The 26,415-nt window shown below is 47.6% G+C and overlaps 1 protein-coding gene across 12 annotated transcripts in view; it reads left to right on the top strand.

The window, feature by feature from the left end:
- TLN2 (talin 2) overlaps positions 1–11,789 on the top strand; it is a 498,466-nt gene extending 486,677 nt beyond the window's left edge. For all 12 annotated transcript variants that reach the window (XM_060417828.1, XM_060417827.1, XM_027971770.2 and 9 more), the window contains 5 exons: positions 2,984–3,109; positions 5,440–5,502; positions 5,594–5,776; positions 8,836–8,961; positions 10,922–11,789. In XM_060417828.1, coding sequence (XP_060273811.1) covers positions 2,984–3,109; positions 5,440–5,502; positions 5,594–5,776; positions 8,836–8,961; positions 10,922–11,050 — 627 coding nt within the window. In that variant the 3' untranslated portion in view covers positions 11,051–11,789. The remainder of the gene's footprint in view (positions 1–2,983; positions 3,110–5,439; positions 5,503–5,593; positions 5,777–8,835; positions 8,962–10,921) is intronic.
- The last annotated feature ends 14,626 nt before the right edge of the window (positions 11,790–26,415 follow it).

The following is a 26,415-nucleotide window of genomic DNA, read 5'->3' as shown; positions in this document are numbered from 1 at the left end:
TTTCATGAATTCTCCTTGACTTGGAGAAATCCCATTTTCTCTTAGGCTAGAAGTTGTATGGTGTGAGGAAACATCAGGAGAGATACAGTGGGCATTTAGTCTTGATGGTAAATCTGGCCCACAGAAAGATACTGATCCAGCAGATAGAAAGCAGATATCATCATGGAACTGTGCCCAACTGTAGCATTTAAATGTTTACTCTCCATCACAGTCAGCTTTATTAAGCCTTTTGTTTGGAAACTCTCATACTTTTTAATCAGAGCAAATGTCTCCCAGAGATAAGGCTTCCTGCCATGTCTATTTTAAAATCTAGAGATCTTATAGAAAAGAAAAGATATTCATCAAAGGGTGTTACAACACTTGCCATAGTAAGAAAAATATGTGGTGTAAGAAATATTTCCAAGTTGAGTATATATTTCAAGTATGTGGGGTTTTTTTAGATTGTTTTGGAGTGTAGTTGATTTACAGTGTTACATTGGTTTTGGTATACAGCAAAGTGACTTGGTTTTATACAGACACACACACGTATATTCATTCTTTTTCAGGTTCTTTCCTCACATAGGTTATCATAGAATATTGAGTAGAGTTCCTTGTGCTATACAGTAGGAGGTCCTTGATGGTTACCTGTCTTGTATATAGTAGTGTGCATATGGCATATGTTAATCCATGTGTCTTATGAAAACAAAACAGAATACTTCAAGGGTAGCGAAAGATATGGGAAAGGTCTTTTACATTGATTCTAACGAGATATTCTTTTAGATCTATCCATGCTTAGAGTTGGCACTTAGTTTTAAGGAAATTCCATTTTTGTGCATGTTAAAATTTGGGAAATCAGAAACCTCCTGTGAAGTGGACTCGATCTTAGAAACTATAGCATAGCTGAGGCCACCTGTGAAAACGGCCTGGGAGATGTTAGGAGCCACCAACGAGCCTCCCGTCTCCTCATCTGCAAAATGAGTAGGAGCTCCATTCGGAGTCAGAAACTCTGTGGTTTCCCCAGTGCTTATATCTTTTATAAGCTTAACTTTTCTTAACTTTCGCAGAACGAATTTCCAGAAAAGTTCTTAATTCAAGGTCACTGAATACACCGATTAGAGCCCAGTACCATTTCTTCGTGGCTTGTGTATTGAGTTGGCCAAAAAATTCAGTTGAGTTTTTCCATAAAGATGTTACAGAAAACCCAAATGAACTTGTTGGCCAACTCAATATAACAGTACCTTTTATGCCAGAGTGTGTTACGATGGGTTGTTTTATGTTTCAATAAACAAATTTTATATTCCACGATTACCACAGGCTTCCCCACCCCAGGAATCCAAACTTGATCTTTTGGAACTGAACCCATTTCTATCCTGAATGCTCCTGAAGCAAGACTTTGTCAGAAATAGAGAATATACTGCTTCTGTCTCAGAACTTCTCAAGTGCTACCGTCCGTCTTCAGATCCACAGGACTTGCATGGAAATATTTTTCTGATAATGAGTTATTAAAACAGAAATGAGAATGGCCACATCTTGAATCATGAGAGATACCATAAAGAATAGGGAACTGGAAAAGCATTCTGTCTGTTTATCCATCCTGTTTGGTGGTTCACATGGGACCATCCATGAGCCAACTTGGAGTCTCTGACCTGAAGTCTCCCCTGTACTGGTGCCCTAAGAGGTGGCCTTGTCTGGGAAAAACCTATCATGATGAAGGCAGAGAAGCTTAGATTTAGATTCTTTACGCCTCCACTGGCCTCGTTTGGGCCAGTACTCCACCTCCCTCAGCCTGAGCATTCCAATGTAAACATAAGGATAAAGATAACTTCAGTGTAAGACTGTTTGCTTTTTTGGTGAGAATTAAGTCAGTGTGCACGGAAGTGCCTTAGAAAATACCTGCGCATAGTAGGCATTCTTAAAAACGTATTGCTGTTGTACATTGGTAATATACTTAGTGCCACTGAATGGTATACTTAAAGTTGATTTGAAGAGTAAATTTTGTGTTACGTTTATTTTACCAACACACACAAAGAAAACTATTGCTATACTTGACCATCATCTCTTAATGCCTGAAAGGTACCAGCCACGTCTTTAAGGTACTGTGACCAAAGAGGCACTTATCCATATCCACACTGGCTCATGGCCACAGAGCAACACTGCTGGAGGGGACCTTGCAGGTTATCTAGTCTGGCCACCCTTTATGGTGATGCTCTGTCCCACTGAGCCTGGGACTAGGGTCTTTACACTTGCCCAACTTCCCAAAAGCTTCTCTTCAACAACCCAGGCGTTTTGGCAGCAGGAGACCTGGTGATGGCGTTTCAAGCAGAGCCCTGATGACCTGAGCGCCCCAGGGCAGTGGAGCCTGTGTTCTTCCCCAGGTGGAGCCATGCTCAGGCTTCCAAGGGGCCAGCCCTACCTTGATGGCACATTGCCTGGTTTCTTTGCTACCACGTGTGATCTCTGGTTGGCATGTGACTCTCTGTTCAACCACAGAAATGCAAATACTATTTTTACCTTTGTTTTCACCCAAGAGAAATAAGGGTTTTTGACAGCTGACAGCCATCTTCCTTTTTTCAACCCGTTTTTCAAGCCTTACACGGCGAGAGTGTGCTACCACTTAGTCTTTGAATTTTGATTATTGATTATTTTGATTTGAGTTGTTGATGTTGATGAAACCATTTGTATATATTTGTATATATTTTATTTCCCAGTGAATTTATGTCCTTTTAAAGACTCTGGTCTGGAAAAATCATCTGTCTTAAAATGGCCTGATTTTAAAAGTGTACAGAATCTCAACGCTGGTAATTTTTATCTTTTAGAGAGGGGGTGGGGGGAGGCAGCAGATGGAGAGGCCTCCAGCCAGCTTAAGCCTTTCTACCCTGGGTATGGTTTGTCCATAAGAAGCCACGTACAGTTGAAGAGCCAGGTGACCGAGAAGTAAGTCATTTGGCAGAAAGTGTCCTTTGGCATATGAATTGTGTATGATGCTGTTTTCTTTTGGTTATAGCAAGCAGACGAGACCCTGGATTTTGAAGAACAGATCTTGGAAGCTGCTAAGTCCATTGCTGCTGCCACGAGTGCCCTGGTCAAATCGGCCTCGGCAGCCCAGAGGGAGCTGGTGGCCCAAGGAAAGGTTTGTAAACCTCGCTGGCCACGTGAGGAAGGTTGGGCTGCTGGAGCCTCTGCAGACCGAGGGAAAGGCAGTGCCGCGTGTGTCCTGAGCAAGGAAGCCCTGTCGCCCTGTGCCTAACTGAGCCACCCCGCTCTGCCCGTCGCACCGCACACTCTGCTTCAGCTTGACAGACAGAATGAAGGATTTGGGTTCCAGGGCTCTCGCCTGCTTCTTGTTAAGGAGAGCTCCCACTCCAGGCAGCCATCAGGGCCTGAACATTCATTTATTTCCCTGTTGTCCATTAGTCTATTTAAAGATGTAAACTGTCACATGTTCCCGGTGGATGGCTATATAAGCACCGTAGTCAGGGGCTTTGTAATACCTTGTTCAGTTCCAGTGACTCCATTCATTTTCTTAGGACTGTTGAGCTGAATGCCATCCAGCTCTGCAGTTAGCATTTTCCTGAGTCCTTTGGTCAAAAACTGGTCTGTTTTTAAAGCTGAGATTTCTTCGACCTGCTTTATCTCCAGTCACCCATTCCATCTGCATTAGCATGAAAGCCTAGTTCTTTTTCAGTGATCCAGAGGATTAATAGTACATTAGACTAATCCTGCATGTGGGAAGGCCTTTCAGTTGAAAATATTCCATGTGTCCTGTTATGCCCATATGGCATGGAACCACTCCATCCAGATTACATCTTGCAGAAAAGACTTTCAATCATAGAGGCGCCACAGAAATCCTGACAGGTTGGGGAAATTTGGTCACCATACCTGTCAATCACTTCTGTTTGATATTAAAAGGCCTTTACTGTTAGTGTACAGATGACAGATGTGACTGTGTCTTGACCTAAAAACTTGCAATAGAGATGGCTAGGCTTAGCTAGTGGCCTTCCATTTTCCTCCATGAAGCCTCTCATAAGCTTGTTTGTTCTTGTTTAGTCACTAAATCGTGTACTACTCTTTCACAACTCCTTGGACTGTAGCCTACCAGGCTCCTCTGTCTATGGAACTATTTCAGCAAGAATACTGGAGTGGGTTGCCATTTCCTCCTCCAGGAGATCTTCCCGACCCAGGGACTGAACCGTTTCTCCTGCATTGGCAGACATATTCTTTACCACTGAGCCACCAGGGAAGCTTAGCCATGTCTTAATCCAACCTATGTACATTGGCTCCTCTTTCCAAACCACTGTGTCCCAATTTGATGTATGTACATCTCCCCAGCCAGCATAAATCTGTCCCTTTACCCTTCTCACTTATCCCCTATTGAGGGAGCAGACTGCCATCCTTACTCACCTAGGACTTGTTAACTGGTTGATACGTAAAGACCAAGTATGGATCATTGAGAAGAACATCCTACCTAGGAAGCTCAGTTCATCTGCATCTTGATGAAGTCTCATCTGCATGCTGGACAGAGGGCTAGATTCTAGAGAACTGGACTCGAGTATGGCCAAGGCTTTGTCCTCCAAGGAACTTATATGTTCAAGCATTTAAAAAGTTGGTAACAGAGGTTCTCAGGGTTGGACATGACTTGGCAACTGAACAACAACAACAGTGGTTCAGCTGGATTGGGGGAACTATATGCAGAGCCCTGGGGCCTCATCTGACCTTCAGCAAGCCCTGATGAGATGCCTGTAATTGCTAAGACAGCCCAAGTTTCATATTCAAATTTAGCTACTCATGTGTTGCCTCTCCACACACCTCCCACCAGTAAAGGGATTTGCTCCCATAGCTCCTTCTACATCTGGTCAGAAAACATTTTATTTGTTGCCATAATTTCTAAATAGAAACAGAGACCATCCTACTTCCAGCTTCTTACTTCTCTCCCCACCCCTGACAAAATGGTCTGTATTTCCTTAAGACAAGGATCTGTGCTCAGTTGTACAGAGATGTACTCCTTTTTTAACATCATCTGCTAGAAAGTCACAGTGTGACTTCCAGAGTCAGGAATCAGGAGAGATTTCCACTTCCCTCACCTCTTGAATGAAGAGGCCTTCATGGCTCCCGTGTTAGAAATGGAGAAGGGTCAGCAGAGGAAACAGACTTGTCAAGATAGCCCCATCCATCGTTCCTAAGCCATTTTCCCAGAAATGTGGTACCTGATGGCTAAATGGAGGCCATTGAGGACGTTTCCAGTCACCTTCTTGTGGCCCAGGTGGAAACTGGCCGGGACCTGCAGTCTTGGAGCTGCTAGGGTCCCGCGTGGGAAAAGGTTCCATTGGCAGGGGTCCCCGGGAGATGCTGAGTGTCTGATGAGCCTCTTTTCTGTCCAGTTCCAGGTCATGAGTAGGGCGTGAGGGGTGCAGTCACCCTGTACCTTCCCACTCTCCTTACCCTTTCTGTGCTCCTCTCTAGGTGGGTTCCATTCCTGCCAATGCTGCGGACGATGGACAGTGGTCGCAGGGCCTGATTTCTGCCGTGAGTCACTCTCTCCTTCTTCCCCACTGGCTTTTTGGATCCCCTGAGGGAGGTTTGGGCTGGGGGTCACTTCTCTGTTGACTGTTGCCAGGCCCGGATGGTGGCAGCCGCGACCAGCAGTCTCTGCGAGGCAGCCAACGCCTCAGTGCAGGGACACGCCAGCGAGGAGAAGCTCATCTCATCTGCCAAGCAGGTAGCTGCATCCACGGCTCAGCTGCTTGTGGCCTGCAAGGTGAAGGCTGATCAGGATTCGGAGGCCATGAGGCGGCTACAGGTAATGGTCACTGATGCTGGTGGGAAAATACTCCTGTTGGAGCAGGTAAGTGTCACCAGAGGGTAAGCAGTCTAACTTTCTTGGCATGACCTACTGGACCTTCCATCAGCCAGCTCCGTCCCACGTTTCTCATTTCCTGCCATGCGAGGCATGCATCCTATACCTGCCGCCCCGCCAAACTGACGTTCTCCACGTGTACCTTCTGGTCTCATGTCTTGGGGCCCTCCTCCCACCAGACCAATCTTGGTGAACTCCTGCTCATCCTTCATGACTCATCTCCAAAGCCACCTCTTCTAGGAAGCCCTCCTTGACTCCTAGACCTTGGGGAGTCAGTCCTTTTTCTGCCCTGCCAGAGCCTCTGATCAGACCAACCTTATGGTTCCTGTCACCCTGTACCACCAGATTTATCTGTATGTCTGCCTTTGATGAGACTGAGCTTCTTGGGTGCAGGTCCCAGATCTTTATCTTTGCATCTCTCACCCCTAAGATGGTACCTGTTTCAGTGGAGGCTCTCATTTAGTGTTTGCTAAAGAAAAGAGCCAAAGGACTGAAGAATTTATATGAGATGCTGCTAAGGTTTCCCAGAGCTCAAAGAACACACTTATGAGGGTGACGCATGAATCCTGCCCAGTGGATCTAAGTTTTCCGGATTGTTTTCATTATAAAAGTATTTTAAACACAGTAAAGGAAATGTGGGAATGAAAAAGATAGCCTCAGCATCTTCATGTGTCCAATGTTATGTTTTTTCTTGTCCTATTTTTATCTTATACAAAATGCTTTTGTCTAGTTGTCATCCTAAGCAGAGACAGTCTGCATTTTTCACTTCACATTTTATTACACTTTTTTTTTTCCTTGAAAAAAAGTCTTCGTAATGGCCCTATGCAATGCTAACTGGTTCACTCTTCATGAGTCTCATTTTTAATGATCGCATGACATTCTATCAACTAATTATCTCAGAATTTCTTTTTACAAAATTAGACGTGTTGGTGTCCAGTTTTCTAGATGTTCACTGTTATAAATGTTGTAATGCACATGGTTCATGTTGCTGAAGATGTTTATGTAAGATCGTAACTGGCAAAATATTTGAATAATTCCAGTGAAACTCCAGACTTTCGTTGTTATTTTCTAAGTTGTAAAGTGCGTTGCGGTCGTTTGGTTCTCCTGTGTCCATCTCTCTCCTTCACCTTCCTTCATTTTTCTCCTGGCATAAACCCAGGGGGGAAGTCGGGAGCTGCATGTTTGTGAATGTGTGACTTATGGATTTGGGGGACACTTCTTTGGAAAATGTCCTGAGTTAAGAGATACTTGTGTTCAAGACCTCTGCAGATACCTAGGTTCAAGACCTTAATGCCTCTACAGTGCATTAAGTGCATGATCTTATACAAATCATTTCAAACGTTTCAGGCCTCAGTTGCCTCTTTTGTAAAATGAGAATAGAGATGCTGGCACTGGCTCTTACAAGAATCAAGAAATGTGAAAGTGATTTTGTAAGTCCTAAGGATTTACAGAGGTGCAGCCGAGCGTCACTCTTATGTCCTCATTTCTGACTTAACTGTATGCTGCAATGTCCCTTTCCATATCCCAGTGGTTCTCTGGGGCTACACAGACCTCTGTTCAAATCCCAGGTCTGTTGTTTATCAGCTGCAGAATCTTAGATTACTCAACTTCACTTTCTGCATGGAAAAGTGCACTAATAATTTCTGACCTCATAAAGCTATTCTGAGAATAGGCATAGATGACTGCTTGTCTAGTGCTAATGGACTGCGCTACACTCCCCTTCTTGTGCAAGCCCTCATGATCCCCTTTGGCCACTTTTCTTTTTTTAAACCCCTTGGCCACTTCAGACCACCAACCGGATGAGCCAGTTAACTTTTTATTTTCATATTTATTTATTTATTTGGTCATACTGGGTCTTAGTTGCAGCATGTGGGAATCTAGTTGCCTGACCAGAGATCAAACCTGGGCCCCACGTTTTGGGAGTGTGGAGTCTTAACCATTGGACCACCAGGGAAGTCCCCAGTTAACTTTGAGAAAATTTCAACACTCTGATGGCTTACCCTCAAGTGCAAGTTCCTGACTCTAAGAGGGCTGGGCAAGGACTATGGGAGATTTAACAAAACCTTAACCACAATGAAAAGGAAATTCCAGACCTCAGATGGCAGAGGTCAAGTCCCCTGGTCCACCCTTGCTGCAGATCTAGGCTGCATGAGGACCATCCCTTCTGTAACTGTCTCTACCACCTGCCCCTTCCTTGAGCCTGCAACCCAAGGCCAGCTGTGACTCTAAAACCACTTCTATAAAGGCCCTAGTTACTGCAGGGCTCCATTCCTCCCTTGGGGGTCAGGGGGTAGGTTGTTCTCCCTTCATTCCCTCAGAAAGCCTTAGGTGAGCACAAGCCCCGGTACCCACTGCTCCCAGTGCTGGGGATGCAAAGATTCAAGTCACAGCTCCTGCCTTCAAGTTACTTACTGTCCATGGGGGATAGAGGCAACCACAAGTGTGGTAAGGGCTGCAGATAAGCCAGCACAGAGCATTCCAGGGGTGCTTGGGAGGGTGTGGGTAAGGCCAAGGCAGACAGAAAAAGTGATCTCTGAGCCAGTTCCTCAAGTATGCCTCAGCTGGATGGGGCAGGAGGAGGTGAATTTCTCACCCAGGAGACAGCTCCTGAGCAAGCTCCTGTTAACCTATGTATCATAGTGCTATAATCATGTGTTCACGTAACTGTAATTCCCATAAGAATTGCATGTTCCATGGGAGCCAGGAAGTGTGTCTCAATCTGATGAATGAGCTAAGTTTAGGTAGGTGCCAGTGCTGGTATGCAATGCATATCCAATGCAATGGTATCCAGTGCAATCAATGGATGCATGGATAAATAGTTGGATGGATGGGCGGATGAGTGGACAGACAGACAAATGAATACTACCTAGAGAGAAACTGTGTTATATATAATTGGATGATAAACAGATTCCTAGTCTCAGGAACTGTGCCTCCATGTCTGTTCTTGCTGAATCCAAATGACTGTTTTTAATGATATCATGTGTGTCTTGTCCCCTCTCCAGGCAGCAGGAAATGCTGTGAAAAGAGCCTCAGACAACCTTGTTCGTGCAGCCCAGAAGGCAGCATTTGGCAAAGCTGATGATGACGATGTTGTAGTGAAAACAAAGTTTGTAGGGGGCATTGCTCAGGTTTGTGATTAAACCCAGACAGTGTTTACTCCCAAGAGGAGCACTGAGTTATAACGGAGACACAAAATAACAGTGGCTTAAACAAGACGGGAGTTTATTTCTCCCTGGTAAGACAGTCTTGGGTGTAAGCAGTCTAGGGACAGTATAGCAGCTTCTTTGTGTCTGAGATGCAGGTTCCATCTGCCTTATCACTCCACCATCCCTGAGATGTTCCCTTGGCCACTTGGTCTGAGATGGCTTGATAACTGCTTCAGGTTTCCAGCCAGCAGGAAGATGAAAAGTTAGGGCAGGCATGACTCTGAAGTTGTCTGCATCAGTTAATTCACATGCCATTGGCCAGCACTCGGTCGCGTGGCCAACCTAGCTGCAAAGGATGCAAGGAAATGCAGTATTCTTCTCTGAGTAGTAGTGTGTCTACCTAAAAATCAGGGATTCTCTTAAAGAAAAGGGAAAGAAGAGAGTTTAAGGACAGCAATATTATCTTCAAATGTTGCATTTGGAGCTGCTACTCCAGATCTTTGGCCCTACGAAAGAAAGAATGAACCATGATCCTCTCCCAGAAGTTTTACAAGAGTGGATGGGAATCTGACTTACGCAGGCCTGCATTCTTGTGCATGGGAGTGAGGAGGAAAGGTCAGGAAACTGGGCTTGCAGTTTGGGTGTCTTCATATAAATCCTTCATGCAAGATGGGTTTTCCACCCAGAGCACTGAGGCTCCATGGCTGAACTTACTTATTCCCACACCCTTCTTAACTCTTCCTGAACGATTTCCGGTATTTGGAAATATATAGGATATGTTTTTCAAAGAAGGCAATGGCACCCCACTCCAGTACTCTTGCCTGGAAAATCCCATGGACAGAGGAGCCTGGTAGGCTGCAGTCCATGGGGTCACTAGGAGTCGGACATGACTGAGCAACTTCCCTTTCACTTTCATGCATTGGAGAAGGAAACGGCAACCCACTCCAGTGTTCTTGCCTGGAGAATCCCAGGGACGGAGGAGCCTGGTGGGCTGCCGTCTATGGGGTCACACAGAGTCGGACACGACTGACATGACTTAGCAGTAGCAGCAGCAGGATACATTTTTTGGAGAAGGAAATGGCAACCCACTCCAGTATTCTTGCCTAGAGAATCCCAAGGACAGAGGAGCCTGGTGAGCTGCCATCTATGGGGTCGCACAGAGTTGGACATGACTGAAGTGACTTAGCAGCAGCAGCAGCAGCGGGATACATTTTTACTGGAGTCTTTTTCTCGATACAGTAGTTCCATGAGAAATTCCATGAAGAAGGTTCTGTGATCCAGCAGTTCTGGAAGTGGCTGAACTCTGTTCTCCTTCCTTAGATACCACAATGCTTGTTAGTCTAGCAAGGCTCTGGAAAGACCTTTGCTTTTCAGAAATCTATGTGGCTTTCTAGAGCACAGGCTTACCCTTTCCCCTTGAAACCTATGAACTAATATTCTTCAGATCACACCTTAGAGGCTTGAAATAAATATATGAAAGCCATCTAGTAGTTTAGGGCTCCAGCTTTAGCTTCAAGAATACCTGAGATGGGCCCTACTCCACTAGCTGAGGCCCTTCGGGAAAGTGGACCCACATCTCTTGAGCCTCACATTTCTCTCTGGAACAATGAGACATTCAATAGGCCGAACTTTACAATGTCACCACGGAAGTGATGGAACACTCCATGTAAAGTGCTTACACCAGAGCCACGTGCATCGTAGGGATGCAGGCCATGTCGGTTACTAAATCCGTGGCCAGAAATCAGCTTATTGTCTTGGATCACTAGTCTTAAACCCTGAACTGTGGCCCAGAGGTGGGTCTCCAGAGCTAAAAATACACACTCCTGGGGCAGTGCCGTGTGCCGTGGTAGCAGAGGCTGTGGGAGCTCTTGAGGCTAGCATGGAGGGGAGGGCAGTTTGCTAGAATCTTTGACACCCCTCCAGCTTGTTGCTCTCCCTCTAGATCATCGCCGCCCAGGAGGAAATGCTGAAGAAGGAACGAGAACTGGAAGAAGCAAGGAAAAAACTGGCCCAGATCCGCCAACAACAGTATAAATTCCTACCCACCGAGCTGAGGGAGGACGAAGGATAAGGCCAGAGCCAGGGGTGCGCGCCCCAGGGGTCGGCCGCGCGCGAACTGGACGGACAGTGGTCCTGGGAGGCCGGGGACTGCTCGCCTCCCCCTGGGGCGAGCCCGGGCCCTGGGCGCTCCGGCTCCCTCCGCTGTGCCGTCGGGCACCGGCTGCATGATCGTGATGTCTCACGGTACAGTGAGCCCCACCCACAGCTCCGCCGCCGCCTCCCCCAACCTCACGCATCTCAGGAGAGAGGGGCGCGGGCTCACGGACTGTTACAAAACGAAGGCAGTATTACGTCGCCCTCGGACACTCGTGCTTCTGTCGGTCCTTCTCTAGGCCTGCTGCTGGGCCTGCTGTGAAATCTTAGTAGAAAAAACGAAAGCAGCTCGGGGGAAATCACTAACGCCATGGATACTCAAAGATCTTCTCCCTCTCAGGCGAAGGTGGACATTGGAGTTGGACACAGTTCATAAAAGCCGGAAACATAAACCAGTGTGGACTCCAGGAGGGCAGCTCAGGCCTTCCTGCCTGTCTCTAGCACTGGTTCACCCAGAGGGTGAACCTTACCTGCTCCTGTTTGCACGCTTTTTTGCCTCAGTGTGTAAGCTCCTTGTACAATCTAGATCCAACTTGTATCCTGTGGCCCAGAAAATTGAATGGTTTTTTTTTTCCTCCATAATCCAAAGGGCAGAGGCATGGGGGACTGTCAGGGCTCGGTGAGCAGGGGCTGTAATAAAATGTGTGGGCTCCTTACTCTGCAGAGGCTGTTTGAGTTCATACAAATTCATTCACATAAACCCAGGTCCTCCAGGTGGCAGTCAATACAACAGCCCCCACCTTAGGCATTCAAACTGAGGGTTCAGCTCCAGTAAAGCCATTCCTTGGGGACCCTGTCTTCTAGGCCCCGTATCAGATTTTCTGCTGTCAAAATGGTCAGCATTCAGAATCCTGTTTAAAACTCTGCCACCCACTCTCTAACCCAAGATGGATGTTTTCTCTATGTCATAATAGTCCTAAAACCTAGATGCATTCTAACACCATTACGAATTTTTAACAACAGTTTTGCTAATTAGCCCATCTTAAAAGTGATGACATACGATATTTTCAGAGTTTGTCTTCTGGAGGCCACAGTTCAAGAATCTTATATTTCCCACCCCCACCTCCTTTCTCTTTTCAGAGCCCTCTCCTTGGAAGGGCATTTTAAGACTTTTTTTGAGCCTCATCCCAAGACAGTATGTGAAGGATGAATGGCTTGTGGGATAGATACTAATGCCAGGTAGCAGGTGTCTTTGAAAAAAATTTCATTGGGGGAAGACAGTGGTGATGGAGGTACGTGGTTTTTTAAAAGCTGGTAACTGTTGACAGCAGTCATCCTCCATTTCTCCAGTCATGTGGTCTCACATCTCATATTTCATTCGCAGGATAGTTTGAATATTCCACCCTGGGAAAAGCTGATGCTTTGGTTCTCAAAAAGTATCACCTTCAGACCTTGCCCAGTGGTCCTGCTTTAACAGACCCTGGCCCATGCCATGGTTGTAAAATGCAATTAAACTTTGGATGGCTCCTCCTGTTTATAAGAGACTTGTAAGTGCTCCACGTAGAATTTTTTCCCAGGCAAGGAGGAAGCTACAAGAAATACAGTATAAATGAGAAGCAAGTGGAGAGAGTCTGTAGAGAGGTAGGGATGAAGGAATTAACCCTAAAGAAGAGGGAGCTGGCCAGGCCCTGCCATCTAATGGGAGAAGCTAACAAACTCGTGGCTCACCCTACTAAAGTGTGGCCAGCACAAGTCTTCACTGCTGTTCTGGGCTGCACCCTGTCATTTCTTAGCCTGTGGACTAGGGGCTGTCTCCAAGAATCCCTTTGCGGGTGGGCGTAGCATGCTTTCTGAGACTCTTAGGAATCAGATCCAGAGGCTCAGGATCTAGATGTGCTAATGGCCTCACATAGCAGGCCCCTGGGGAGCCCCACCACGCCCCACCATCACCCCCTTGTCTTCCAGGCTATGTGATTGCTCCTTCCCTTCCAGCTGTTCTGGGTCACAGCCTGGCATCGCAGGAGCCAGCCAGTGAGTTCTGTGTCTCTGCCTCAGAGTCGTTTAAAACCCGTCCTGAGTTTGATATCAGAAAACCCTTTGATATCAGAAAGCCAGGTGGAAGGCCTACCCTTTTTACAACTCCAAAAAACAGGTACAGAACAAAGTTGATTTTGTAGGACCTGGGTGAATATCCTCCATCCGGCATGTTCTGCAGCTGTGAGCATTGGGGAAGCTGGTTCCCCACCTGGCATGTTGCTGATTTTTCATCTGCCCCTCCCCCATCCACCCTGCACCACATACGTGAGTCACCTCGTGACTGGCTTGGTCTCTCCTCATTTCATGAAATGGGGAAAGGCTGTGCTCCGGGCGTGATGTAATAGGTGCTCCTGTAGGTGTGCCTGGATGGCAGCAAGGGAGGGAGGGTTCTGGTTTTCCTTCAAAGGGAAATATGAATTTGGGGGGAGCGGGTGTGAATTTTCATTTCAGAGCACCTAACGAGAGTGTTTTCAGATGAAAAATGGTTCCAAGCCTGGAGCATAAAGATGCCTTTCTGTGTGAAGAGGGAGTAGGTGTATAGGTGTGTGCCCCATGAGAGGAACTGACAGAAACCTTGAACTGATCTGAAGGTCACAAAAAGGAACCTGAACTGGAGTTCAGAACTGCCAGGTGATTGGGGAGTTTGGGCTTTGCTTGGTTCTGCCTTTCAGAAAAAGTCTTTGAGTAAGAACGCTCAAGCCAATTCAGCTGAACAAACAGCTCTTGTTTAAGTTGCTGGCATCGGGCCAGGTGCAGGCCAGGTGATCAGTGCCAGCAGGAACCTGGGGTTGTAGGCACCTTTCAGTCAGGTGTTGTGAGCCCCCCAGGCCGCCGGCAGAGTACTTACATGGTTCAGTGATGAGCCCTGTGCTCTTTATCCCAGAAAGCCCCTTAGGGCTTCTCATCGGTTCTCCTTGCTTGCGTTCTAGGTGTGGTGTTAGTGAGTTTACAGACAACCAAAGTGTATTCCATATTTCTCAAAATGTTACGACCAAAATTCAGCCAGGAGAGTGAACCCTACCACACACGTGTTCCCAAAGCCACAACCTCACGCGGGAGCCAGGCAGCAGGGTGATGTGGTGAGCGAGCCTTCTTCCTCCATGGGTGTGAACCCCCATATCTCCCCCAGCGCTGAGATTCTGGACACTGGCTGGGCCCCCAGGGACACGGCTCTCTGCTCCCAGCACAGGCTATCCATATGTTTCAGCACTCAGACCCCTGGAAGAAGCAGCCCTCTGCTGACCAAGGTGATGGCCGTCTCTCAGAGCCTTGAGGGGAGCCCAAGGAACTGGGGGATATTCACTTCAGGCTCAGAGGCAGTAGAATTCAGAAACCCAGAGGTCCTGAGAGCTTGTCAGCAACTCGAGTCCCACCTCAGCACAGCCTCCTCCAAGTGCTGGCCTCAGGATGGCCTCTGGCGGAGAAGGCATCTTCCCCCACAGAGTCCCCAGGCGCCATGTTTAAATGTCCCTGAGATGACTGCTCCATCCTTCTGAGCGCCTGCTCAGACTGTTACGTTCATGGGCATTAGGAACAGGCATGTGACAGAACGTCTGTGCACTGAAGAAACAAACACTACAAAGAGAGAGAGTTCTCTATAAAGAGGTTTGGCTTTGCCTTCCTTAGATCCCCCGCTCCCACCCCCATAGGCGTCCCTGAGTCGTGTGAGCAGCTCCTGATTCCACAAAGCATGCAGCTGGGTCTCCCTTGGCTACCTTCTTTCCAAGCTGAAAAATCTGCAAGAAAGTGGGATAGCCGAGTTCTGCCCCAGGTTGTAATGTCTTTATTGATCTGGTCGCATAAATTTTTTTTTTTTAATTCACCAGAAATAAACTTGTAAAGGACTGAACGCGTGTGAAAGTCTCATGGGAATGGGAGGAACATGGAAGAGAGGAAGAGACTGTGTCTTTATCATGTGAGAGAGACTCCCCTTTGAGCACTAGCTCTGTAATCACCAACCTGTGTTAGAGGAGGGGAGAGAGAGACTGAGTGTGTGTGTGTGTGAGAGAGAGAGAGAGAGACCGAGGCAAAGCCACAGGGAACCACTGAATCCCACACAGCATTGTTGACTCTGGAGGAAATTCCAACAAGAACTAGACCCTAAGTAGAAGATGCTATTGTCTTCCTCTTAAAGAAGCAGGGTCCCAGACAAGGCGTTCAGGCCGCGGGACCACACACATCCCCTGATGCGAAGGTTGCGCAGCTAGATGTACCGTGCAGATGTTCTGTGAACCTGACTGGGAGCCTGACCCCGGAAGGACCATGTTACCTTCAGCAGCCGAGGCAGAAAGGCAGCCTCCAGAGACTGTGACCCCTCCTTCCTGTAGAGAGTGGGCACGCAGGTTGTTTGGCCAGAGTCCTCGTTTGGGGGAGCCAGACTTGGCGAAACCGTGCGGCATTTCTAGTCTCTGAAAGGGCGATGTCAAAGAATCACCATAGCGACAGAGAGAGTGTCACCACTATGTCTGACAACTAGGAGGCTTTTTCCTCTTAAAATGGTGATTTAGACTCACTAAGCCCATTAGTCATGTTTTTCTATCTTTGACTTAAAAATGGGGGTGGGACTGACTATCAGAGACAGGAAGGTGGGAAGTCTGAGATGTGTGGTTCAAGAGTGGGGGGGGAGGGCTGATGTTTGTGGGGTGTCCTGGATGGACCACACTGGACATGCAGCCCCCTCAGCCCTGACCAACAATGGGGAAGGTGCTGTGGCCGTTTTTCAGAGGGACAGACAACTCAGCAAAGCTGGGCAGTGGCAGGCATGAGACTGGAAGCTGTCTGTGGGAATTCAGACCCTCTGCAGCTAAATCAGGCTGATTACAATCGAAGATTATCGAAAATTACTCACTGCCCCATCACCTACTATGTGCAGCACACTGGGGCCCCTGTCTTATTCCTGGAGAAGGTCACAGTCCAGGGAGGACAAACCTGAGGCCAGGCCAGGGGACAAAGAGGGCAGAACCTTGAATAGGAACAGCCTTTGTGCAGAGGGCATTTGGCCTGACTCCTGATGAATCGGAGTTCCTCGGGCAGAGAAGCTGGGGGAGAAGGTGAAGGCAGCATTCTAGGCAATGGGAAGGGCACATGCAAAGACCTGGACTCATGAGGAGTTGGTTGCTTAGGGGGCAAGTAAGGGTTCAGTGTGGTCAGGGCTAGGGGCAAGCAGCACGGAGAGAGAGGCAGCCAGGAGCCCAAGGAGGGCCTTGCTCAGGCCAGAGCACTTGGGATGGTTAGCTGATGAATCGCTCTGCAGGCGCGTCAGAAGAGAGATTGTCTTCACAATCCCAAGTGTGGGGATGACCTGACCGTGGTCAGCAAGTCGGGAGTAAGTGAGTCCCAAGCTGCTGGGCCAGAGATGTTCAGAGCAAGGAAAGAGGATGGGAGCCGAGCCACCAAGCCTCTCAGGGAGCTCCCATAGCAGGAAGGACCAATGCCAGGAGTCGGGACAGGCTTTGCTTAGAGGCGAGAGGGAGTTTTGTCTCTAGATGGCCTGCACTGAACTACTGTACCAGGAGGTACTTGTGCCCAGGCATGGGCCTTTATTACCCCTTGAGTCCCCACCACAACACGTAAAGCATGACCCATGTTATTGTTTACTTCCCAGGCAGGAATACTGGAGTGGGTTACCATTTCCTTTCCCAGGGGATCCCAACCCAGGGATCGAACCTGTCTCCTACATTGCCAGATGGGTTCTGTAGCACTGGGGCACCTGGGAAACCCAAAGCATAGGAGTTGTTTCATCCTTATTGTATAGATAAGGGTGTTCTTGCCTGAAAAATCCCTTGGACAGAGAAGCCTGGCAGGCTACAGTCCATGGGGTCACAAAGAGTCAGACGCGACTGAGCACACACACAGACATAGATAAGACTGAGGCCCAGAGAGGTTAGGTAACTTGCCTAAGGCCACACAGCCAACAGAACTGGGATCTCCCAACTAGCTGTTAAGATCACACAGCTAGTCAGTGGCCAAGCAGAAGCTGAAACTCCAGTTTGTTTCCAAAGCTCATTTTTAGCTAAGAGTTGTTGGAGAAGCTATCTGAGCCTGGCAGATTGGATGGAAATTAGGCAGAGAGAAAGAGAAGGACCTTGGAGCAGAGAGAGCCACATGTCATGTGGTAGAGCCTAGGACATCCAAGAGGGGCTGCTGGGCAGGTAGGGTGGAGCTCGCAGGGACAGTAGGGACCACAGGAGTCTGTGGTGAGTCTGCGTCTGTATGAGGGTAACTGAATGGGCACCTGGCTAAGGAGCTTTTCTTTTTTAATGTACAGGTTACCACAAGCCTGGCTTGGCTCTACTCTTGCCTTGTGTCTCAAAAATCCTGTTTGAGGGTCTTTTTCTCTCAGATCACAATTCTCTCCTGAGTCTAAACCACCAGTGCTCAAGAGTAACCCTGTGGTTCAGAGCAATTCAACCATGTTTTTGTTTGAGCACTCTCCACCCTGAGCAGGGCAGGATTCTAGCAAGTTTGCTCCTTGAATATCCCAAAGCAAGAAGCCATCAGTGCCTGGAGGCAGAAGTGCCCAGTGGGTCTGACAACTTGTGTGTGGGGGGTGGCGTATGGGGTAGAGGATGGGTACAGGCCTCAACCACAGGCCTGGGTATAGGCCATCATTAGGAGCTTCCTGTCTGCTTGGGCCTCTCTCTCCAGAGACTCTAGAACTTACTTTTCAGAAAGAGAATCCTGGTCAGTAAAGGCCAGAACTGAATGTTGAAGTTCTTTCTGGGTTCTCTGAGAGGCGGGCCATGTTGTAATTGTGGCAGCCCAGGGTGAGAAGGCTCCTGAGCCAGGCCCCTAGTCCTGTGGTCCTAGCACCCCGATACTGTCGGGGCATTCAAGGAGAAGCAGGAAGGAAGAGGCAGACCGGACTCCATGGGCGTGAGGGAAGATGAAAATGGAAAGAGACTAAAAGGCACGGTTGTACCCTTCAAAGATCTTAAACCTTCCTGAAGAATGCAGCCTCCTGCAAGGGAAGTGAGAATAGTGCAAGTTGCCTTCTGTTGGGCTGAGGGCTGGGAGGGTGCGGGGCATCAGGGCACGAGCAGCAATGCGGGCTAGGGAGGAGGCCAGCAGAGGAGGCCCACAGTTGATGGAAAACAGGTGGGCTGGGGCTAGCTGCCAGGAGCAGGGAGGACATTGGGGGCCTAGGCCTGCAGGCAGGAAGGAGCAGGTGGAGAGAGAGTACCGCAGAGAGGCCGGGAGCTGGGGAGATGATTCGGGGCAGAGGTGTGCTCTGTGAAATCAGAGCTTCATCCGAAAGGAAGGAGAAGACAGAGAAGCAGAGGAGAGATGCAGCAAAGCCTTCAGGCTGGCTGCACTCTGCCTCAGGGCCACAATCTTCATGCTCGCCCTTTGTCTGCCAGCTCACCGTGAGCTCACCTGATGCGTGGGATGTTTGGGCACCATGGAGCCCATTCTCGGTTTGCATCCTAGAGGGCCCCCTGTCTGCAGATTAGATGGCTCCTCCCAAAGCCCTCCTGCCACTGGGGCTGTTCTGGCTTCGAGGGAGGAAAGCCCTCAGCACCCAAGATTGTGTCTTCTTTGTTAGGTGTCATGGCAGGTTGTGACCACTGGGGGCAGTGTGGTTCCATGGGACACTAATAGAGCATTCCTGTTTTCCTTAAGGAAAACAAGAGGACATTTTGTGGGCGAATAAATGTAAGAATCATTGTATTAAATTTATTTTTTTTTTCATTTTTTTTTAAATTTTTTTTTTTTTAGTTTTTTATTTTTTAAATTTTAAAATCTTTAATTCTTATGTATTAAATTTAGACAGATGAATGTCTTAATTCTCTCTTGGGGCCTGTAAGAAATGCATATATTGGGCTGGCCAAAAAGTTCGTTCAGAAAACCTCAAAAACTTTTTGACCAACCAGTACATGGGCTACCTCCAAAAGGACCATTTGACACATGATTTTGCCCCAGGTTGGCTTTTTTTTTTTTTGGCCTTGAAGCACTTTTTATTCTAGTATATTTTGAGAGACAGGTGCTCTAAGATCATGCCTTGGGAAACCCTGTCCTAAAATCCCAGTGGAATTACTGTTTTGTGCCCCTGCCCCCTTAGCACACGTGGCTGGTGCTCTGTCTAGTGTTACTAGGTAATATTTCGTCTGTGCAGCAGCCTCATCTAGGTCACAGGCAGGGATCATATCTTGTCACATGTAGCTTTTCCAGCACCTAAAACTGAGCTGTGGATACATGAGAAATTCAATGAAGATTGATTGCCCAGGTGATCATTAGACCGCAGTTTGCAACCAGTGTTTATGACCTGGGGATCAGCTGTCTTGGACTCCAGCTTGGATTTGAACTTGAATAGGAAAAAAAAAAAAAAAAAATCCAGTCACCATACACCACAGCTGTTCCTTCCCTTCCCACACCCTGATGGGGCCCCACCATGCCACAGGGCAACACTTTTGCTAAAATAATTCCTCAGAAAATTGCTTTCCGGGGATTCCCTTCCTAAGACAGCTGCAAGGAAGCACAACTTGATCCTATATATCCTGAAACCTCCTGGTAACACCATTGTTCAGAAAAATCCAGAAGATGGGCTCTAGTCAGTAGGGGGTTGTTAATAAAATATTGAAAACACCTCAGATGCTGTGAGCTGATGGCTGTAAAATGGTGCTCATGGCCCAAATCCCAGTGGAATGTGGAGGCCATCTGGAAAAAAGGGAAAGGCTGAGCTGGAGGTTTCTTTAATAAACCCAGAGTTTCCCCTTGCAGCTGATGGGCACCTGAAATTTGACTCTCCAACCCCTCTTCCTTCCTTTCTCCTGCCTCATAAGGCAGCGTGGTGAGGTGAAAAGAACGCACATGGGGATGCTTTGGACTTAAGAGAGACGTGACTTTCAGCAAGTCACTTCCTTCCAAGCCTGTGGGGATATGGACTGAACACTGCACTTCACCTCCCAACATCTGCTTATCCTGCGGAGCCGCAGCAGTAATTTGGGAGAGTTGACCGGCAAGTCTACAGCTGGCCTGATTAGTCCAAGCGTTGGGGAAAACACTGGCTGAAACTGCCCACCCTGGCCAGGCGTAATGAGTTATCTCATATGCATGAGTTATGTCACATCGGGAAGTCTTGGTGAGGAATGCATAACTACCAAGCTACCACCAACGGGAAGAATACAGGAAAGGTCAAAAGGAGAAAGAAGACTCCAGCCTATTTGTCCTGCCAACCTCCCAGAAGCCTTCTCATTGGAATCCATCTTGGCTGAGCGATGCGCCAGCCACTAGGAAGAACCCTGAGTCATAGTAACTGGCCAGAGACAAGCCGGAAACTAACCCCATTACCATAAAACTCAAGGGCCATGTGGCAGAGACGTTCTCCTGGGTTCCCTTACCCTGCTGCTCTCCACCCAGGCACCCCTTCCCAATAAAGCCTCTTACTTTGTCAGCACATGTGTCTCTTTGGACAGTTCATTTTTGAGTGTTAGATGAGAGCCCACTCTCAGACCCCGGAAGGGCTCTCCCTTCTTACAACACGACAGCACCATTCCTCCCAATGGTGATTGGTTCTCTGATGAACTAAAACCTGATTTGGCCAAGGAACTGGGAAGAAGTGTCTGCTGGGGCATCAGCCTCCCTACCCCGCATCAGTGTTGGATCAAGAAGCCTCTTCTGACCACAAGTAAAACCAGCCTCGGGATGGAGCCTTCACCAAGGATGGCAAAGATAATCAAAGAATCTGAGTATCTGGTGACATTGTTGATCAACATGTCTAACTAATTCTTTCATACATCCCAGTCCCTAACCACATACATTCCTGCCATATTTAAGCCAGCCTGAGTTGCCAACACAGTGTAATCGATCCCAGGCAGCAGTCACGTGGGGAAAGGCCAGCAAGCATCTGGTCACAGAGCAGGCATTCAATAAGTTTTCTTTTTGCCTCATGCCTACATAAATGCAATCTTGAGAATGTGTCCCAAGAAAATCCCATCTCTTCCATTTTCAAGCATTAAATCAGGTACTCTCCTGTGAGCCTAATATGGCGCTAGACTCATGGTAGGTCTTCAGTAAATATTTGAAAGACTCTTAACCTGGGACTCACCTCTAAACGGTGATGTTGGCCATGCCTGGACTCCAGCTTATGGCTGGCTCAGTGAGAATGGGAAGTAATAATGGATGTGCATGTGAAGAGCAGAGGTCTCAGTCCCATTTCTCGACTCTGGGATGAGCACCAGGAGCACAGGTCCTCCACTTCCTCCACCCCCAGTCTCCATGCCTGCTCTCAGACATCTGCCACTGGTAAGGTGGTGCCGTCTGTGGCCGATCACCTACAAAGCAAACCATCTGAGGAATGTCTGGTATGCAGGGTTATGTGGTATGGCGTGGGTTTGTTTTTTCTGTTCATCATTTGGCAAGGGAATCCTGAACTATTTTGTCTGGAAGCACAAGCATAGAGCTGAGGACCCCAGGGGAGTGGAAATTAGAGGGAGGGAGCGAGACAGTTCGGCCTCTATTCCTGCACCTGGGACTGCGTGGTGCCATCGTCTACCTGGTGGTGTTTGCTCAGGCTCTGGCTTTTTCCTCTGGTCCCCCAGTGGAAGTCAAGTTGAAATACAGAAGCAGGAGTAGCAGCAGGAGAAAGAAGCTTCCTTGGGAAGGAAAGTTATAGGGAGAATAAGACAGGCAGGAGGCTGAGCTGTTTATAACACAGATTCAGTGTCTGGCTCCTGGGCTTTGTGTAGGGGACAGAATATGGCCTGGGAGTCATGGGATTTGGGTTCTGGCTCTACCTGAATGCTCCTGGAAACATTGACTTCTTGGAACAGCTTTGTTTTCAAAACAAACCTTCCCCAAGGTTTTCTGCCTTCTCGGTAGGTGAATACACCCAGAGAGAAGACTCTTCCAACGCCCAGCGTGACCACTGCATCTTGGTAGATCTGATATTGGAGGTCTCTACTTGTATCCATGAATGAGGGTGTCAAAATACAATTGTAAAATAAAAGCTAAAAAGCATGAATCTTATATAAATATAGAGTCAACATACATCAAGGATTTATTGAACTCATTCATGAAGGAACCAGCAGAATGGCAAGTTTCATTCAAAAAGAAAATTATTAATCATTGCTGGAATAAAGTATGTGGGCTATTATTGTTAAATTAATTATTTTATAAGGCAGTGAAACTATAACCATTGGTTTGTAATCTATTCTTCTGGACAAAATCATGGCGCCTCTGTAAGACAAGAATTAGCTATCAGTGCTGTCAGTCTCCTACGATTTCACATCCGTTTGAAGTAATCCAGTGCTTCAGTCAACTGGTAAATAGAAGGTCAAAACAAAGGAATATATCCCTAGAAAACTCAATAAGCCTCTAGTGTGTCTCCATGCAGTTTTTGTTTTTCCTAACTCCCAAGTTTTGGATACTTGAGCTGATGACCACCGCCCCCCACCCCCAAGGCTGTTGTAACCTAGAAGAGCATGATAATTCACATTAGAAGACTACCAGGTTCAAACCGTGGCCCACCACTTGGTGTACATATTCACCTCTATACTCCCTGAGCCATAGTTCCATCATCTTTTTCAAGTTAGGGTAACAGTACCCTCTCTTCCATCTCACAGAATTTTTGCGAGGATCAAATGAGTGAATAAATTGCTCTGGCTTTTGATTTATGGTGGACCAGCCACTGGGCTCAGCCCCAGCACGTGAAGCCTTTGATAAAAAGCAGGCTACACTGCAAAGCCCTTAACTCTCTGGGATGCTCTGGCAAACTCTGGTGCATCCAAACGACTGGACACCACCTTCATGCCGAGCTAGGAGAACAAGGATTGCAAGAGCCTTTGAAGGCCTTAGTCATATAAGGGTCAGAACCGCTGTGAAGGCTGCTTGTGACAGTGAAGCTTTGGAGGGACACCTCATCGAGGGTCATCTCCTCAGCCATCCCAGCGTGAGCTCACAAGCAGGCGTCTGTCACTGTCTTAACCAGGGGCTGGCAAGCTTCTACCAGGGGGCCAGATGGTGGATATTTAGGCTTGGCAGGCCACACATAGTCTCTGTTGTTGCATCGCCTTTGTTTTTATTTTTGTCTTTTCAAAACGTAAAGGCCATTTTTGGGCTCCCCGACTGCATAAAAGTAAACAGCAAGCTGAATTTGGCCCACAGTCTACAATTTGCCAACCCAGGTGTGACTAGCTTCAGAGGCAAGCAAACTGCCCCCGAATCCTGTTTTCTTCATTTTGCAACCATGTGAGTTTAGGCAAGCTTCCCTATCTCCCTGAGCCTGAATGTCCTTGTTAAAATTTTTTTGCAAAATACTGGCTGCTCATCTACTATCTTGCCAGGCACAAGTGTTTATGAGGCTGAAATACAATGAAAAAGTCCCAGCATGTCCAAGGAATGTGGCAGGAGGCTTCTGCTACTGCCTAAACCTGGCAGTGGTTTGGACTCCCCTGAGCCAAGGAGGGTCACAAAAGGGGAATTTGGTTCCATGATGATGGCCTGGAATCAGCAGGGCTACGTGACAACACCCCGAGGACTCAGATTCAGTTTGTCCGAGGTGGGTTCTGAGCATCAGTATTTTTTTAAAGGCTTCCTTGTTGAGTCTGACCTGCAGCCAAGGATGAGAACTCTGCCCTGCAGGAGTCACCCACTCACCGGTACACAGACGTCTGCTCCAGGTGGGCTGAAAGCTGTTGTCCACGCAAACAGCATGGTGCCTCTGCTGGCCTCATTCCCATCCACATCCAGCTAAGCCTGGTGTCCTTCAAAGCAAAGCCTTGCCCCAGTCCACTGTGGGCCAACTCCAGCTCCGGGTATCAGCTCAGAAGACTGTTTCATGTCAAAATCGATAACAAGTGTTTTACTGAGAGCACAGAAATGGCAACAGTAGTGGTGGCCAGATCGCCTGCTGTGACCGCCTCAGGGAAGAAAGCTGGCCTTTCAGGGCAAAGCCTAATGCAGGCCTGTTGTCTGACATGTAGACTAGCCCCCCTCTCCAAGCCCTGATCACAGACTCAGAGACTGAGGCTCAGAGAGGTCACCTAGCTGGCTCAAGGCCACTGAGCTAAGCAACAGTTTTGATAAAGAGAAACGTGCAATGAACCTCCAATAAGAAGATTCCTCCTGTGAATTACACTCCTGTGGTCTTATTGAAACACTTCCCTTTATGGCATTTTCTTTGTGACCGTGAGATCAAAACATTTATGCTGAGAATATCCAAGGGGCATTTTTTTTTTTTTTTTTTAATCTCAAAGGCTTATGGTTAACTCTATTTAAGAAGCAAATTCCTCCTCCCTTTATGGGAATTCAGACCCTGGGCAGTTCTGAGCAGGAACCGCTGTCCAAGTTGTCATGAATTTGCTTTTATGTGATAAATACATTCCTGAAGACTGGATAAGTAAAATTACTACTTCATAATTTAAAGGGAATTCCTGTGCATGTTTTGGAGTTTTGTTCATTTTGTTTTAGAAATAGGAGAATCCTTCTGCAAGGAGAATCATTTACCTTTATTTGGTTTGCAAATCTGGATTTTAGCATATTGGGTTTTGTTCATTATTTCTGTAATTTTGACTGTTTCTTTACTGACAGTTCTTCAGTTCTCACAGATGGAGTCTGTGCTTTTTGAATACCAACTCTTTAGTTCCTAAATGGAAGCAGTAAATGTTTCTTCAGAACCCTTGTGCCAGCCGTTGCTGGGCCAGATCACATCCACTGCCTCATTACCACTCAATAATTCTGCAGCATGAGTTGTATTGGCTCCGTTTGATAGATAAAGATGCTGAGGTGCAATATCTTTATCTGCTAAAGGGTAGAAATGGCATTCCGACCCAGTTCCGTCTGATTCCAGGGCAAGTGGCCTTTTCAAATCAAGAAGCCCACGGTTTTTCTCATCATTGAAAAACCAAAACAAAGAAACTCCATCCTCCGTGCCTGCATCCCCTCTGTGTGAACACACTGAACTCTGGCTGTGTAGCTAGGAAACTGGAGTGCTGGGAAGTGGAATGGGGTCAGGGGACCTGTCTTCGTATCCTGGCTCTTGGGTCCATGTGTAACTCACCTCCCCTCAGTAAATCTCAGCCTTCCAAGTGATCAGAGGTGGGAAAGGGGGTGCAGTTGGGCTAGATTGGCAGTTTTCTTTTAAAAAATTTTTTTTTAATTTGGCTGTGCCAGGTCTTAGCTGTAGATCTTCATTTTTCTTTGTGGGCATGTGGGATCTTTAACTGGCATGTGGGATCTGACTCCCTGACCAAGGATCGAACCCAAGCCCCCTCCGTTGGAACACAGAGTTTTAGTCACTGAACCACCAGGGAAATCCCTAGATTAGTGGTTTTCACACTAAATTTTCTTGGAGCCCAGGGTTTTCAGAAGGTTCCCAGGAGCCTCTCCTGCAGGAATGTGGGAAGGGGACACTGAAAATCAGGACCCTGTACCTGCTTCGATGGAGCTGCTTTTATCTGCTTTTGTGTTGGGTTTCCATGTGTATTTCCACTTGGAAAAGGGGTCTGGTGCTTTAAGAACTCACACACGAAGGCTATCTCCAGGTCCCTTCTAGCCCCATCCCCCCATTAATGTGTGAATATTAACACCAGGCACTGTGTCCTCTGCTAGGGAGCAGAGGACCCTGCCCTCTGAGAGCAGGTGGGGCAGGGGAGAGGCTCCCTGGCCACGTGAGCACTCCTCTGTCCAGGGGAGAAGCCCTCTGTGCCCACACTCTCCTGCGGAGGCTGCGGGGCCCAGTGAAAGAGCAGCTGTGGGCCAGGAGTCAGGAGACCTGACTCGTGACAGCTCTATGCCCTCCTCTGTGTCATCTTGGGCAGGTTGTGAAAACCCCTCTGAGCTTTCGTTCTCTCGAGTCACAGGCTTCTTTTGAGAGTAAAATAAGAGGGTGGACATGGATCTTGACACAAACGATGTTAGTATCATTGTATTAATGAAAGGAAAATCAAGGCAGGAGGATCCACGTGAAGCCAGCAGACCCCAAGCTCCAGCTGTGCGTCTGTGGGTAAAGCATCCTTGCATATGGTAGGAGCCACGCTGGCAGGTCCTGGTATTGAAATACTGCCTTTTAAGTGTTTAGTGTCCCTTCCTCCTAAATAGCTTACGTGGCGTGAATTGTAATGCCTGGGACAGACTTCCGTCACCTTAGGCCTCCTATAGCCCATTATAGCAAGCATTTGGGGAGTGGCAACAAAGTGCTTAAAAACCAGGCTGTCTGTTCAGGTCCTGCTCTGTGGCTTAATATTCCTTGTGCTTTGGTTTTCCCACTTAGAAGAGAGAACTAGAAATGGGAACTGCATCAGAGAATTATGGTGAGAATTAAATGCTCTACGACATAAAGGCCTAGAAAGGCTTTAGTTTGTATTA

This window comes from Ovis aries, chromosome 7, assembly GCF_016772045.2.
Source record: "Ovis aries strain OAR_USU_Benz2616 breed Rambouillet chromosome 7, ARS-UI_Ramb_v3.0, whole genome shotgun sequence".
Lineage (NCBI taxonomy): Eukaryota > Metazoa > Chordata > Mammalia > Artiodactyla > Bovidae > Ovis > Ovis aries.
The sequence above is the reverse complement of the archived record's forward strand: the minus strand, read 5'-3'. Positions and strand labels throughout refer to the sequence as shown.